Source organism: Gymnodraco acuticeps, unplaced genomic scaffold (assembly GCF_902827175.1).
Source record: "Gymnodraco acuticeps unplaced genomic scaffold, fGymAcu1.1, whole genome shotgun sequence".
Lineage (NCBI taxonomy): Eukaryota > Metazoa > Chordata > Actinopteri > Perciformes > Bathydraconidae > Gymnodraco > Gymnodraco acuticeps.
Genome location: NW_022990152.1, coordinates 651,111 through 666,258, shown reverse-complemented (window position 1 = coordinate 666,258; position 15,148 = coordinate 651,111). Strand labels below are relative to the sequence as shown.

At 41.0% G+C, this 15,148-nt stretch overlaps 1 protein-coding gene across 17 annotated transcripts in view; it reads left to right on the top strand.

Annotated features, from left to right (window-relative positions):
• Positions 1-910: 910 nt before the first annotated feature.
• mcf2la (mcf.2 cell line derived transforming sequence-like a) overlaps positions 911-15,148 on the top strand; it is a 45,192-nt gene continuing 30,954 nt past the window's right edge. For 4 of the 17 annotated variants that reach the window (XR_004569092.1, XM_034217281.1, XM_034217286.1 and 1 more), the window contains exons 1-2: positions 6,007-6,439; positions 7,081-7,122. Coding sequence is in view for 14 of the 17 variants with exons in the window: in XM_034217281.1 (XP_034073172.1) it covers positions 6,313-6,439; positions 7,081-7,122 (169 nt within the window). In the remaining 3 variants the exon portion in view is untranslated. Of the gene's footprint in view, positions 931-2,174; positions 2,253-6,005; positions 6,440-7,080; positions 7,123-7,908; positions 8,153-11,614; positions 11,838-15,148 lie in introns of those variants that run through there. The other 13 variants (XR_004569093.1, XM_034217282.1, XM_034217291.1 and 10 more) reach the window with 10 other exon arrangements.

Below are 15,148 nucleotides of genomic sequence, written 5' to 3'. Positions count from 1 at the left end.
GTCGCAATGTTATTCAACCTCATTCCGAATAAAAATAGTTATATTTAGCTGGTCGAGTATCAACTATATATATGCATCTGTATGGAGTTTAGTACTCACATTTCTTTATTGTTGAATTATAATTGGTCAACTGCTTACATGCTGTTCTTGAACCAGGAGTATGTGGCAGGCGAGATGCTCTGCTGGTCCCTACAGCGCAGCTGCACCACAGAGCCCGTCACTGCCCCACTGGGAATTTCACAGGACGGGGTGTGGGGGAATACTGGAGGGCAGGACAAGGAAGGAAATTAAAGAAACATAAGAAAAACCTGGAGAAAAAAACAGCTTGGAGCAATACTTGTATATTTTCTGTACACACAAGTTCCTTTTAATCTACATTCATGTTTTACTTTACTTTACATTATAATCTATTTGTTAAATAGAAATGAAATGTACAATATTTGTAAAATGTACAATATGTGCCTCTTTGATGAAGGGGAGTGAGTGGTACCATACATTAGAAATACATCAAAAAATACACTTAAGTACACACCCTGGGTATATTTACTCAATTACTTTTCATCACGGATCAAGACCTGATGTTTACTGTAATCACAAATATTACTTTTTACAATGTTCTGATGGTTATCAACTCATATATTTGCACATACTCTATGGAGCATCATGCAGAAACTTGTATTGAGGGATGATCCACAATCAGTAATTTAATTCATGTTTCTACATCTTATAGGGTCCATACAAATACATTAGAAAGTTAAAATATCTCTAATAAAGAATTTGTGAAAAATTCTGAATAAATGGGCTGCACTTCCTGTGTTCCACCACAAGGTGTTGCTGTGTCCCTTTAGTTTGTGTGCCAGAGACATTATGCCCCAGAAGAACTCGGTGCAGATAATTGGATGGGCGGGTCTGTTTGGCTAAGGATAACAGGTAAGGGTACACCGTTAATATTAGCAACATGCTAATAGCTAATTATCTGCAACATAATACATTCCCAATAAAACATGACCAACAAAACCCTCACTATCAGTTAATGAAGCACTAAAAGTTTATCGTATCAAGCGAAACCAGCTTAGCTCGGTAAATATGCTAATTAATGTAGACACACATTACTAAAGACTCGATGCAAGACTCCATTATAAATCTTGAACATTAAGTGTTTTCATAATGACAAAAGCAAGCTACTCACCTCTTGTTGGATATTTGTAATCAACACAGTCAGGCTGACAATTCGGCGTGTAAGCAGTTGACCAATTATAATTCAACAATAAAGAAATGTGAGTACTAAACTCCATACAGATGCATAGTTGATACTCGACCAGCTAAATATAACTGTTTTTATTCGGAATGAGGTTGAATAACATTGCGACTTAAGTACTAGTGTGTTTCTAGCGTTCATAAAAGTCATTGTGTAAGCTGGGGTAAGGTCATACATTCATTATTTTATCTTTAAACGAAACCCAGAACATCCAGGTTTTAATGAGCCTGTTCGTTATGAACAACAGTGTTTGGGGGTCAAATATCAAACTTGAATGCTATTCATGCTCAATTTATACAAAGAAAGGATGCATCATTTTCAATGCCAAACCACTTGCATTCAGGTACATGTGTCAACCATTGTATCTGCATTCATAATACAAATACTGTATTTTGCAATTGCATGTGTTTTGTGCTTTGAAACCTTTGTATGAAGATTCAAAGTTTGTGCTGGAGACACATATTTGTAGTTGTGAAATTGAAAGTGAGTTGAGTGCTGGACACAGAGAAACTCCCAGTCTAATCTAATGACTCTATTTCCATGTGCTCTGGGTGACATCCCCTAGGCCACTTCTGTGTTACTTGGCCGTAGAAGTGTCACATTGTGTTGCATGTGGAACTAGTCAAAGTCTTTATTTAGCTTGGCATATCACCACGTCACAAGATCTCTGTCCATATGACCCAGGGTGCGCTGCTCTATTGTCAAAGAAGTGAAAGGAGCCACTATCAACAGAGCTGGTAATTGAAAGTGGAATTAGATAAAGTTGCTATGTTGTACAAGTCATCAGATGTGTGTGAGAGAGTCTGCTTTTTAATTGACTGAAACCAGCCATTACTACTATAGATATGATCTGTTAAAACAAAATGCTAACAGTATCGCTTTTCATCACTGGAAGTCTTGATCCACTACTTGCTAGATTCATCCATGGGAGAGGGGATGTCGGTCCCAGACGATTTGGAGCAGACGCTGGAGGTGCTGTCGACAATCAGTGGTGGTGAGTCTATTACCCTGAGGGGCTCAAATGTGCTTCAAAGTGAATCAATGAAAGATATTATGCCGTGTTTTTGCATGTTGGAAATTTGGCAAATGGGTATCTGACCCCAGGTGTCTTTAAGGATGTTTAGGTTAGTGTATTTGTTTATAGTGTCGTGGACAGTCCCAATTAATCAACTGTCACACAAATCAGTAAATGGGCCAGCTTTAGCCAACATTGCTAATTTCCAGCTGTTGTCCCCGGCCAGATGATAATAGACACCTTTTTAAAATCACAATACATCAACAGCATTAGTTATTAAAAAATGTTTCACCAGACAAGTAGTACTTTAACCCAGTGTGAAAATATGTAAGAGTGTACTTATTAACCTAGGGTTAGGGATACAACAAAATGATATGTTCGTGTCTTTTAATAAATATAATCATATATCTTGAGGTTTTGATACGCAATTATGTTGTTCAAATTGAGCGAAAGCCATTTAAATAATGCATTTTACAAATTGAGAGATTATCGAACCACAAATATCAACATTTATAGCATTCAGCTTTAATGCTCAAATCCTGCGTGCCTTGTCTTAATCTTATCTGTCTATATTTGTGTGCATGAATACAAGAAAGTCATTGCATATTTTGAATATTTCTTCAGGAACACACATAGAGGGAATTTCTCCATCTGTGGGAGTATTTGCGAATTATCTGAGTGATCACTGTGTTGTAGCCACAATTAGGGACACTAAGGTTCAAAAGGTTAAACCTCGTATTATTATTAAGAGAGACATAAAACATTTTGTGGAGCAGGGTTTTGTTCATGATCTGTTTGGGTTTGATTGGGGAAATCGATCTGTGTGCTGATGTAGAAACTGCATGGTCTTATTTTTATCTTGATTTTATGGAGGTCATTGATAGACATGCACCCCTGCGTACATTTAGAGTAAAGGGACGAGACAATCCTTGGTTTTCTGCTGAGCTGTCCAGTCTCCTTCATGAGAGAAACACGGCCTGGGCAAAGGCTAGGCAATCAGGCTCAGAGGTAGAATGGCTGCGTTTTAGGCAGCTAAGGAATAGCTTCACTTCAAATGTCAAAAGTGCAAAGTCGAAGTATTATTTGTCAGTTACCACAGAAAACCTAAATAATCCTAGGAAATTTTGGAAAGCCATAAAATCGATATCCACCGGTGAGATCCGTAATGAGCTACCTCCGTGCCTCACCACAGCATCTGGCACTATATCGGACAGGGCCACTATGCTAAATTGCTTTAATAAGCATTTTGTGTCCTGCGGTTCTATGTTTGATTCTGTGACTAACTCTGCTTCTGTGAACACCCCAATCCGTGACTCTGAACAATGTGGTCTGGAAAACCCTTTCAGTTTTACTCCTTTTACTGTCAATGTTGTTCATGAAACCTTATCTAAGCTAGATCCTAAGAAACCGGCTGGCCCGGACAACGTAGAGCCTTTCTTCTTAAAGATAGCTGCAGATTTTATTGCTCCACCTCTTACTACTCTTTTTAACCTCTCCCTCAGCATGAACACAATTCCAAAAGTATGGAAGTCAGCGTATGTCTTTACTAAAAGGAGGGGAGGCAACTATTTTAAATAACTATAGGTCAATCTCTAAATTGTCAGTTCTGGCGAAGGTGCTCGAACGCCTAGTGAGTGAACAGGTAAAGGAGTTTTTATGTAAAAATGATATCCTGTCTAAACATCAGTCAGGCTTCAGAAAGCAACACAGCACCATCACTGCCACAATGAAAGTGGTGAATGACATTACGAGTATTTTAGACAATAAGCAGAGTTGTGCAGCTCTATTTATTGACCTTTCCAAAGCGTTCGATACCGTCGATCATCGCATCTTAAAGCAGAGGCTACTCAGTATCGGCATATCCAGCCATGCAGTGGGTGGTTTGTGAACTACCTCTCTGAAAGGTCCCAATGTGTTCACTTTGATGGGCTGTCTTCTGAGTGGTTGAACATTACTAATGGTGTACCACAAGGTTCTGTTTTAGGTCCACTTTTATTCTCCATCTACATCAACAGTTTAGGTGAAAATGTGGATGAAGCTACTTTACATTTTTATGCTGATGATACCGTGATGTATGGTGCAGGTCCCTCCATTAAGGAGGCTGCTGTTAAATTACAGGCTGTTTTTAACATTATTCAGACTCAGCTCTCTGAGCTTAAGCTTCTTTTAAATGTTGATAAAACCAAGGTAATGCTCTTTTCAAAAGCCAAAAAGACACCAGAGCCTGTTTTGGATATTGTTACTATGCAAGGACAAGTACTCAAAGTGGTTACCAATCAATGTCACTGTGACCCCACAACACAATAATACCAGGAAAAAAACATTATGATAAATGTAGTTAATGAAATATGAAATGATCGAGTAAGACAGTTTGGCAGAACATCTGTAGATGACCGGCAAACATACAAAATCACATGATGGTCTGAGGCAGAAAACTATGACTATATTAGGTTTCCAAGACATGAGAAATATTTGGGAAAACTTAATTTAGCGAGCATCATGCAGCATTCATTTTAATTAACATTTCTTATCCCTGAATCAGTCTTGAAATGGTTATAAATCTTGATCTAAGTTAGGTTTCAAGTTGGGTTTTGTGCAGTTTTTTTATACAAAATAAATTGTAACTGGCATCAAAAACACAAACAAAAACAGATAACCATAGATCTCAACTTCTATGTAAATGTAAGACAACAACAAATCCATTCTTCATCTGTTCAAATTAATACTTCATCCTATATCGGGAAATAAAAAAAGGCAGATAATATTAAGTCGGATAGATTGATCAGTTTTTGATATTGTCAGGATTTTCCATGTATTGCCGTTGTTTGAAAGACAGAAATAGAGTAGCTGTATGGATTGATTCTAATAGTCTTAGATGATATAACCAGCTTTATCTCTTATAAAATCAGAACAACAGTGCAGTTTGAGAATAGCCAGAATGATTGAGTTAGCTGGCAGTGTGATTAGGTTTGAAGGAGGGCAAAGGTTTTGATCTCTGCGACTCTGCCTCTTCGTCATGATTGACTAATCAATCGAATGAATGCCACATAAGGAGGAGTGCATGACTATCTTCGCTCGCTGCCGTTTGAAGTTCAAATCAGGAATGTTTTCTGCGATTGTGTGCTGATAAATTAGGTGAAATAAAGATAATGTGATATACGGATTGCTCCAGTTTTACTGTTCTCCCCATTGCCAGTAATGCCTACAAAAATCTGAAACCTTATGATGCCGCTGTCAGAAGCTCCTATTGTCCGAGGTGCTGCATATTACATGAGTCGTAAACAGGACTATTAGGTTATCGTCAATGTTTTGTTGACATTGACGACCCTTGGCATAATGTCTTATCGAGTTAGAGGAGAAATAAAAAGCAGGAAGAAGGTGTTTTCGGTTGAAACGCCTAATCGTTTTGGAGGCTGCCGCTTGCTGTGGAATTGTATTGCATTAAATCATGCTGATATACATAAGGTGGATAAACCATCTCAGTCTAATTCAGGAGCTTTTTGTCAAACTGGCAATAGACTGAGACTTAATAGCGGCCATAAGACCTGATATTTGATTACAATTCAGCTGTTTTTAATATAATCATTCATAGTGATAGAGGCCTTGTGTTGAAACCAATCACTAGTTTACTCATTAGCATAGAGGGAGTTGTTTGTCTGTTGTTGGGAAGATTATGAGATAGGGAACACTTCCTTAAAAGAGGGAACTTTGGGATTTAAGCCTTTGCAGACCGTTTACATGTACCAAAAACTATATAACACACTACAGGAAGGGACTAGCCGCTCACGCCTAAATGTGTGCTTACTTTTGTACCCTGGTGAGTCCAAATATCACACGCATATTTGCCAAGCTAGTATAATTAGCTGTAGGGGGGTTTATGTCATCCCTCCACCCTCTCTTCCTGTGATAAACACAGTGCTGAACATGAAGCGAGATAAACAATCACACATTCAGAAGGGCAACACAGCGGCTAAACCGAGGCGGAGGAGGAGGAGAGGCAGCGTGTGGAATAAGCTAATAGCATGAAACCTATAGAGATATGACGATGTCTCTTTTTGAGTTAATTCAAGTGAGCCAGGAGCTGATGAGCGGACTGCTTCACAATGTGTCCGTGTCTCTCGGTCTGCTGACCCGACTCACACACAGCAGGAGCTGCAGGTCTACAGGTCAGTGTTAGTGTGGGATGGTTGCGACGATTCAGGTTTTATTTTGTGGATTTCAATGTCAAAAGAGCGTTCTGTTTTTCAAATCAATGTGACAGGATGACAGGATTTCCTATCGGCACGGGGAGATTCCCCCTGCCGTGTTTCCCCCTCATCCTTCAAACATCATGGAAGAACTGCACTTATTAGTTTCCTTGCTGATGCTACAGTCTGTTTGCGGTAGTTATGGATCATGCCAAAATAAGTTGCTCTTGACTATAGTAGGAAAATATTGAGCATACCAAATGATTACCAGTACTTTCTGTCTATTAAAAAACCCCAATATACCTTGTGGAGTTGTTCAAGGACACTAGTTCCTGCTTGGTTTCTGGTCTTTGTGCTAGGGTTATATTGAAATTGTCAATATTCTGAACGTCCCAACATGTTTCTTTCTGTTGAAGCTTAGCTGTCACTTTAAGAGTTGTCTTTGCTGGAGTGTTGCACTGTGACCTCTGTAACTGATTACCTGCTAATAGCCTTTGTGAGTACTCACTACAGCAGCAGAAATGTCTGTTAGCGTGGTTAAGGGACGGACAAAGAAACTGACAGACTGGTGTTTGAGTTCATCATGTCTGAAACTCTCTGCTGTGTCTGTCAACCTGCAGAAAGGAAGCGGAAACATAAATCCACGCAGACCAGCAGACGAGGTGAGTAGCAGGCACATTTCCACTGGCTGCACTTTGCAAAGGTCATATCGTAGGCGTAGCTTGGGTCAAGTTTAGTCGGTGTTTCTGTGGTACGGCCTAATCAATATTTGTCCACATGAACTTTCTCACCAGGTCAGAGGAGTAATCTTGGTTTGTAGACATTATGTGGGAGGATGATTTTGTGTTGGAGCTTTTCTGTTCAAACACTGTAATCCCTTCAGGCTTCACCACATCTGACTTCATGTGCACCACCACCAATGATACTGGCAGCCGAAAAAATGTCATGTTTGTTGTTTGGGTGTAGTTAGTTTCACCATTTTGTGTCACTTATGGTTCCCAATCAAAAAAGATACAGCCAAATTGCCACATTTGAGGCTTCAAAACTGTACTGCGCAAACGAATGAGCCATTACACAGTGACTACGTCCACTCTTATATAGGGTCAATGAGTTGGTGATGTAATGCTTTCAAAATACGGCAGGTCCCGGCTGGACTATGAAGTGTTTCCACGTCAGTTTAATTTGTTTAAATCGTAGTATTTGGAAAGGATCTTCTAAAACCTCTTAAGCCCAAGCTGACACCACTGTTTAAGGAAAGAGTATTTTAAAGACTGAACACTACATGCAGTTGATTGAGAGGATTACTTTGTGTGTGCATGTGTGTGATCAAGACATGGACAGGTGATTTCATTTCTACACCAGTAAATATGATAGTGTCATGCCCAGTTTGCCACAGAAGCAGGGAGGGGCACATGGGAGAGGAGTGGTGTGATCACTCTCTTTGAAAGGTGTGTGTATGTGTGTGTGTGTGTGTGTGTGTGCGAGCGAAAGAGACAGGGAGGGTTTGGAAGAAGAAATGAGAGCAGGATGTGGTACTCTTCTCTCTACCTGCTGTGAGGGAGGAAGAGGGAACAGACGGGATGAAGGAGCTGACGGGAAGACGGGAATATGGAGCGGAGAGGTTTGTCTGCATCTCGCTGGAGGAGATGGAGAGCTACTTCAGATGCACCCAGTGCTGCCAGCAGCTGCATAGTGAGTTTATACACAGATGTGGTTTGAACTATAGTGTGTGAGCTGTGTCCGTGCATGGAGAGTCTCTTGTTCATGGGGAAGGAAGTTCTGAGCATGAACTGAAACGACTTTTTTCTCTTAGCTGGGTCTTTTTAGCCACGTGATGATCACAGGTCTTGGATGCAGTTTCCAGTTTTGGCCCTTGACCTTCTATGACCCGTAACTCTTATGAAAAAGTCTTCAGTGACCTCTTGCTGCAAGCAACCATAGCAACCCTTAACACATGTAGAAAAGCAACAGTCCCTGCTGTCATGAGTTTCTTTTTCTAATGAAGAGAAAGCTTTCATGACAAAGAAGTTATTCTTGTTTTATTGGAAGTAAAAATGACTAGTGGCGTTCACTGGCCTTACAAAGTCTGCAAGGTGACTACAGTACATATAAACTGAGTGTGGCTAAACAGCATTTGGTCTTCAAGGCGTTTTCACACGCTTGTATATCCTATCTCCTATTTCTACATCATAGCCCCTGCACATATTTACAAGAGAAGATAATCAAATCCAAAAATAGCGCAAAAACAACGGTTCCTTCTGATAAATGTCTCCTTCCTCAAAAAAAAGATTATAAGAGTTTATTACTACATCCTTATTTACTCAAGGCGGTTCAATAAAGGTTGGCATAATTATGCTACTGCCTGATGTGTGTTATCGTGCATGAGGAGTGTGCAGTGTTAGCTCGATGATTTTCAGATCTCACTGCCTGTCAGCGACGGTTCAGAACTATTCTGGTCTGTTTCCTGTGGTCTGTATTTAGAGAAGACGTGTATTTTTAGAAAGAGCTATTGTAGATATGCTTTGTCACTGGAACAGGCGCTTCAATCTTGCACTTGATGTTGCTTCATCAACTCTACTTACAGCTTGTTTTATGGTATTTAATGGTTTCTAGATTTCTCTTGTTGATCTGTGAGGCCCTATATTATACCACAGAATACACTTTTTAAATCTCGACCATCTCATGGTTTTTTTTAACGGTCAGCTGCTCTTACTTCCTCTGGTGTTTTCCTGCAGCATGACCCATCCTGACAGTCTTCCCCCTATGTGTCAAAACGTCCTCTTTCCTCAGTATTCGCGTGGTTTTGCTTTCGTTTTCATGATTTTAATCGTCTTTCGCCTGAAATCATTCATCATTTAGTTGTGTTCTCTGTATTTTATATGTCTGTGTTATACGTTGCTGCCTTCTTGGCCAGGTCAGCATTGAACATTTGATTTGATCTCAATGCTTTCATCTGGTTAAATACAACAATACAATTCCTCATTAGACACCTGCTGACCTTTTTAAATAGAAAATCCCCGGGCATGATCAGTCGTTCCTGATGTGAGTGCCCCTGACCCCTCCTCTTCTTCAGGTTTATTGTCTTCATCCTGATCAGGGATTTATTGGAGGGATGTGAGCCGGATTTGAGCACAGCAAGCGCCATAGACACACATTAATGAGCTGAGTTATTGCACGTCTGATCAGAGGAGTATTGAATTTATATTATGGGTTTTACTTGAACATGTGGGATTAATGGCAGACTGTCAACAGGTTTCATAGGTTTCTGCTTGTTTTCCTGCTCTTATGGTTCTCCCCAATATCCTGCTTTATCCCATAGACCAGTTTTTCTTTAGTTTCATTAGCCAGTAAATTGCGGACTATTGAGTTGTCAAACTGTCCACGTGTTCACACCTTCAGTTGTCTTCCTTCGTTTCTTCTGCTGCTTGTTTCGGACTCTGAGTCACTTCTCAATTGGCCACTTCCTGTTTACGCTCCAGCCGGCCAATAGTGTTTGATCCTGCGGAGGAAGGAGTCGATAGTGTTTCATTTTAGCCAACACAGACGTGGGGGGGAAAAGTCTCCAATAAATAATTCAGCTGGGAGTTATTCTAGCTGCAGTCTGCAACACATCCTTCATACACACACACACACAGGTCTCCTGTACATCCCGTATACACACACTGAAGTCTGCTCTGCATCCCATGTAAACACACACTGATCTCAACAAATATGTTAAACTTGAGGTTTATAGTCGCAAGTGTCATATTAACTGATGCACTTACACACACCTAATGTCCCTCCTGTCCTAAAAATTACGTAAATCAATTTTAATTTGACCTGCTTAAGATTAGGTCATATTAAAGTTTTAAACAAAATGTGTGTCTTAAAACAACTCACAGCTTTGTTGAGCTCTGAAGTGTGTGTGTGTTTACCTACTGTCAGATTGAGATGATAGAGAGAGCACGCTGGCTATGTGACAGGAAATGGCCGAGGGTTTATAATGGTTCATTTCCTGTGTCTGTACGTTTTGACGATTTACAGTTCCACCCTGAACACACACACACACACACACACACACACATACACACACACACACACACACACACACACACACACACATACACTCTCTCTCTCTCTCTCTCTCTCTCTCTCTTTCTCTCTCTCTCTCTCTCTCTCTCTCACACACACACACACGAGAGATGCCTCTTTAATCTGACTCTTAATCTCACATATGCATTGTTTTTCATCTCCTCTTCCCGTCTAATCCCAGTTCTACGGTTCACGGTGAAAGCAGGAACCACAGATGTCAATATTTGTGAATAAAACAGTGATAACAACAGTTAATTGAGAGATGATAATTGACATGAAACCGACAAAGGTTAGGGTGGAGAATGGGCGATGTCTAATAACCAGAAGCAGAAAGATAGTGCTTGTTTTCCTCAGGGGGGCAGCATTTAATGACATTTCAGTCAGTCCAAATTCTCACTGCGTCTGTGTGTGGCACACCGGGTCCCCCTGCTGTCTTCACTGGCATTGTGTGTGTGTTTGTGTGTGTGTTTTGTGCCCGTGAGAGGGTGTGAGAAAAGCAGAGAGAAAGAGGCCACCCTCCCCTCTGGCACCGACATGAGTCTCATTTGAATTGTGAACAGCCCACACACACTTTTCTTTACATTAGGCTAATTAGATTTTTTTTTCTTGGAGCGTTTAAATGTTGTTGGACTCAGGGATATCTGACATTTGAAACATGAATGTTCCCTTCCACTAATGTACATAACTGTTGTTGAAGAAGACGTATACTTTATTCGTATCTATTTGCTTGTTTTAGTGCACTTATAAGATACCACAAAAATGCAAATGAAGTAAGAACGACAAAAACATCAGCAAGAAAAATGTAAAAGATATCATTTGGACCCTTACATACTGCCTAATGGGGAAAATAATACATTTAACGTCTAATTTCTCAACTTAATGTCATGGAACCTGGCTGGAAATTATCAAACATAGTTATTATTTTAATGAACTGTAATCATCTTTATGTATGAGCAGTTATTGCCACTGCACGGCTGAAGTCTTTCAGTGTGACATGTGAAACTGGGGGCGGACCGTGTGGAACTCCTCCTCACTGGCTGGTACAGATGGGGAGGGGGGAGGCGTGTGTGTGTGTCAGTGTGTGTGTGTGAGCTGCGCTGATCACTGACAGCTCAGTAAGCGGCTGAAGTCCTCGGCTGTGGAGGAATGGACCGCTGCGATGTGTTCCGTGTGTGAATGTGTTTTAACAGTGTGTGTGTGTGTATCAGGGGGCATACATGCACCGGCTAAACAATGGCTGTAAACCGAGTTTCTCAACTCTGCCACGATATCACCCGGCTGTGGCTGCAACTGAAGATGATGACAGGTAGAGTGTGTGTGTGTGTGTGGGTGTGACTGCGTGTCTGAGGAATCTGTTATTAGTTGGTGCGGGTGTGAGTAAGGCAACTTGTTTTCTTGTGTGTGAATATCTTTTATATGGAGAGATAAGACTATGAGAATCCTGCTGGTGCTTACCTGTGCGTGTTGTGTGTTAGTGGAAGCAAATGTGTTACGCAGTCACATAGCGGAGACTTGCCTTGCTTTTTAAGACAAAATGCAAGTCCCTTTTCTGTAGGATTGGTGCAAGTTTAAGTAGGGGTAATTTTGGAAGAGGCTTCTGTACAAAAATACTTGGAGCCGCAAACAACCTAAAGTTGTCTCCACTGTATGGAACAAATGGGATGTTAAACCAGTGTATAAATGGTTGTATGAATGAGCTTAATGAATGAACATGACCTGACATTGATTTCATCTCATTGCCCAAAGATGTTCCTCCTGCCGAAGCCATTACTATCCATCAGACGCTTACATAACCCGATGTAAAGTGACCCTCAGGCTGACTGTGTGCAAACGTCTCAGTACAGTACACAGCAGAGCACGCTGACAGCATGTTAATCACATTGGTCCCATTAACACACTGTGTTTCCTCCTGTCAGTGGGGACAAAACCCCTTTGAGAGTTTGAATGTCAACATCTCCCCCCAATGTCCACTCTGAGCTGTGTGTGTGTGCGTTGTGTGGCATTTATTCAGTTTTTGTTTGATCTGATGCGCCTTAACGGCAAACCTCTGAACCATGGAGTTTAGGATCAAATCTTGTCATGCTTTCTTTGGCCCTCTGCAGGATTGTTCAGGTGTGTGTGTTTTGTTTTGTGTGTTGCTGTGCAGCAAGAGTGTTTGTTCTACTGGCAGATGGACTTAGGTCCTCTGTGCATTCTGCTTAAAAAAACAGAAACACACACAGTTAGTACCAGAGTATCAACCTGTCCGATCTTCTCTGCTTTTTTGCTAAATCAAGATTAGAAGTGTGTGTGTGTGTGTGTGTGTGTGTGTGTGTGTGTGTGTGTGTGTGTGTGTGTGTGTGTGTGTGTGTGTGTGTGTGTGTGTGTGTGTGTGTGTGTGTGTGTGTGTGTGTGTGTGTGTGTGTGTGTGTGTGTGTGTGTGTGTGTGTGTGTGTGTGTGTGTGTGTGTGTGTGTGTGTGTGTGTGGTGTGTGTGTGTGTGTGTGTGTGGTGTGTGTGTGTGTGTGTGTGTGTGTGTGTGTGGTGTGTGTGTGTGTGTGTGTGTGTGTGTGTGTGTGTGTGTGTGTGTGTGTGTGTGTGTGTGTGTGTGTTAAAGGGATACACTTATCCTTCTTTAAAGAAAATGAAATGCACCTTTCATTCAGTGTAATGTGCCCTCAAGAGTCTGTGACAGTAACCAACAAGAGAACATAATCAATAAACTCAAAGCAGAAGACAATTGGATTAAGTAGACGGGATGAATCTTTAATGATCCCTGAGGGGGGATAGGATGATGGCAACAAGACACAACAAATCAAACATATTGATTGTTTTAGAAGCAGCAACATATCTATCAGGCTAATACAGAGCACTATGTCGTCCTAGTGACTTCTTCAAATGATGTGAGCTGATATTCATTTCCTTTAAGTGTCCCGCTTTCTAAATTTAGGAGATTTGTTAGAGACTTAGGGGAAACATTTATGCAGCAGAGGCTAATGTATCATAACTGTTAGTCAAAACTTCCCATAAGCATTTTATTACTTATAAGACATGTCTAGTGTTAGGGCGGTGGTGGCGAAGTCGATAGGGACTTGGCTTGGCAACTGGAAGGTCACCAGTTCAAGTCCCGGAAAGACCAAGTGCTACCGAGGTGTCCCTGAGCAAGGCACCGTTCCCTACACTGCTCCCCGGGCGCCGTACATAATGGCAGCCCACTGCTCCTAACACTAGGATGGGTCAAATGCAGTGGCGAACCGTGTCTATCACAACTGGACCTTCTGTAGACACACACACACACCCCCCACACACCCTCACTGAATTGTCGTCTTGAAAAGGGTACTCACAACAATTCCGTAACAACTTAATCTTCACCTGTTGCACTTGTCAACGTTAAAAACAATAAAACGGCATGAATTGCTTCGTCGCACTCATCTAGATCTTCTGCCTCGAGCCAGTTAACTAGCGGGCCTTCTAGAGCACCTGGAACCGAGGGGAACTCTGAAAGAATACGCCCATTGGCTACAAATCAATATATGATTGGTTGATCAAACTGTCAGTCCAAACGTACGCTCTCATTCAGTGCAACAGCCAGGGCATTCGATCAAGGATGTAGAATACCTTGGTTGAAGGATATTCTACCCAGAGACCCAGAACAAGATCTGATTGGTTGCTTTCTTTTCTAACACAAAACCACTGAAATGCGTAGTGCATGGTCCGAGAAGGACAAACAAATCAACGTAACTCTGTAATATTACAGATCAACAACACAGATACCATTCTCATTTATTCATTTTATATACATTTTATTACATTTTGTTACATTTTATTTATAATTAAATCGTTTTTTTGTTTATTTTATCTGAGTGCTCCAGGGTATTCTCTGAATACCTTGAAGGCCCTGACGGTTCGCCACTGGTCAAATGCAGAGGAACCGTTTCGTTACATAGTACTACCTGTACTACGTAATGACAATAAGTTGAATCTAATGAATCGAACTTGTACTATAAATTCGCCCCAAAAATCAAAATGAATGCATTGTGCATTACATACCTATTCCTAGATCAAAAAGATGCACACATGGTGATTGTGGATGCGTATCAGCAGAAGGGGTCTCGGATAATCTCTGCTTCTACCAGGCTTTGGGGGGAATCGACTATCTACATAAAAGCAAAATGGAAAGCGGAGTTACAAATTAAAATGTCAGAGGAAGAACGGTTTCGAATGTTCGAGACGCAATTCACAAACTCATTAGTGTGGAGGGAATTCTGCTGGAAGAGCCTGACCTGACGGACCACTCGCACATGTTCTGGAACTGTACAAAGATAAGGTCATATTGGGAGAAGGTTAATGCAGTTGTCAAAATGATTATGGAGTATGGAATCCCAAATACCTGCCCGGTGATGTATCTTGGGAACATTAAGGATGTTGTGAGGCGATCTATATTTGACTAAGGTTTTACTTGCAGCGAGTAAGAAAGCTATAACTAGGAATTGGCTTAATGTGAACGCTCCGACTCAGGAGCAGTGGCTGGAGATTGTTCAAGATCTTTTTGTCATGGACATGTTTTGAGAATGCATTCAATAGGAAGTGGGAAAAGTGGAATATTTACATAGTTGACACCAATGAGTGACTGATTCAA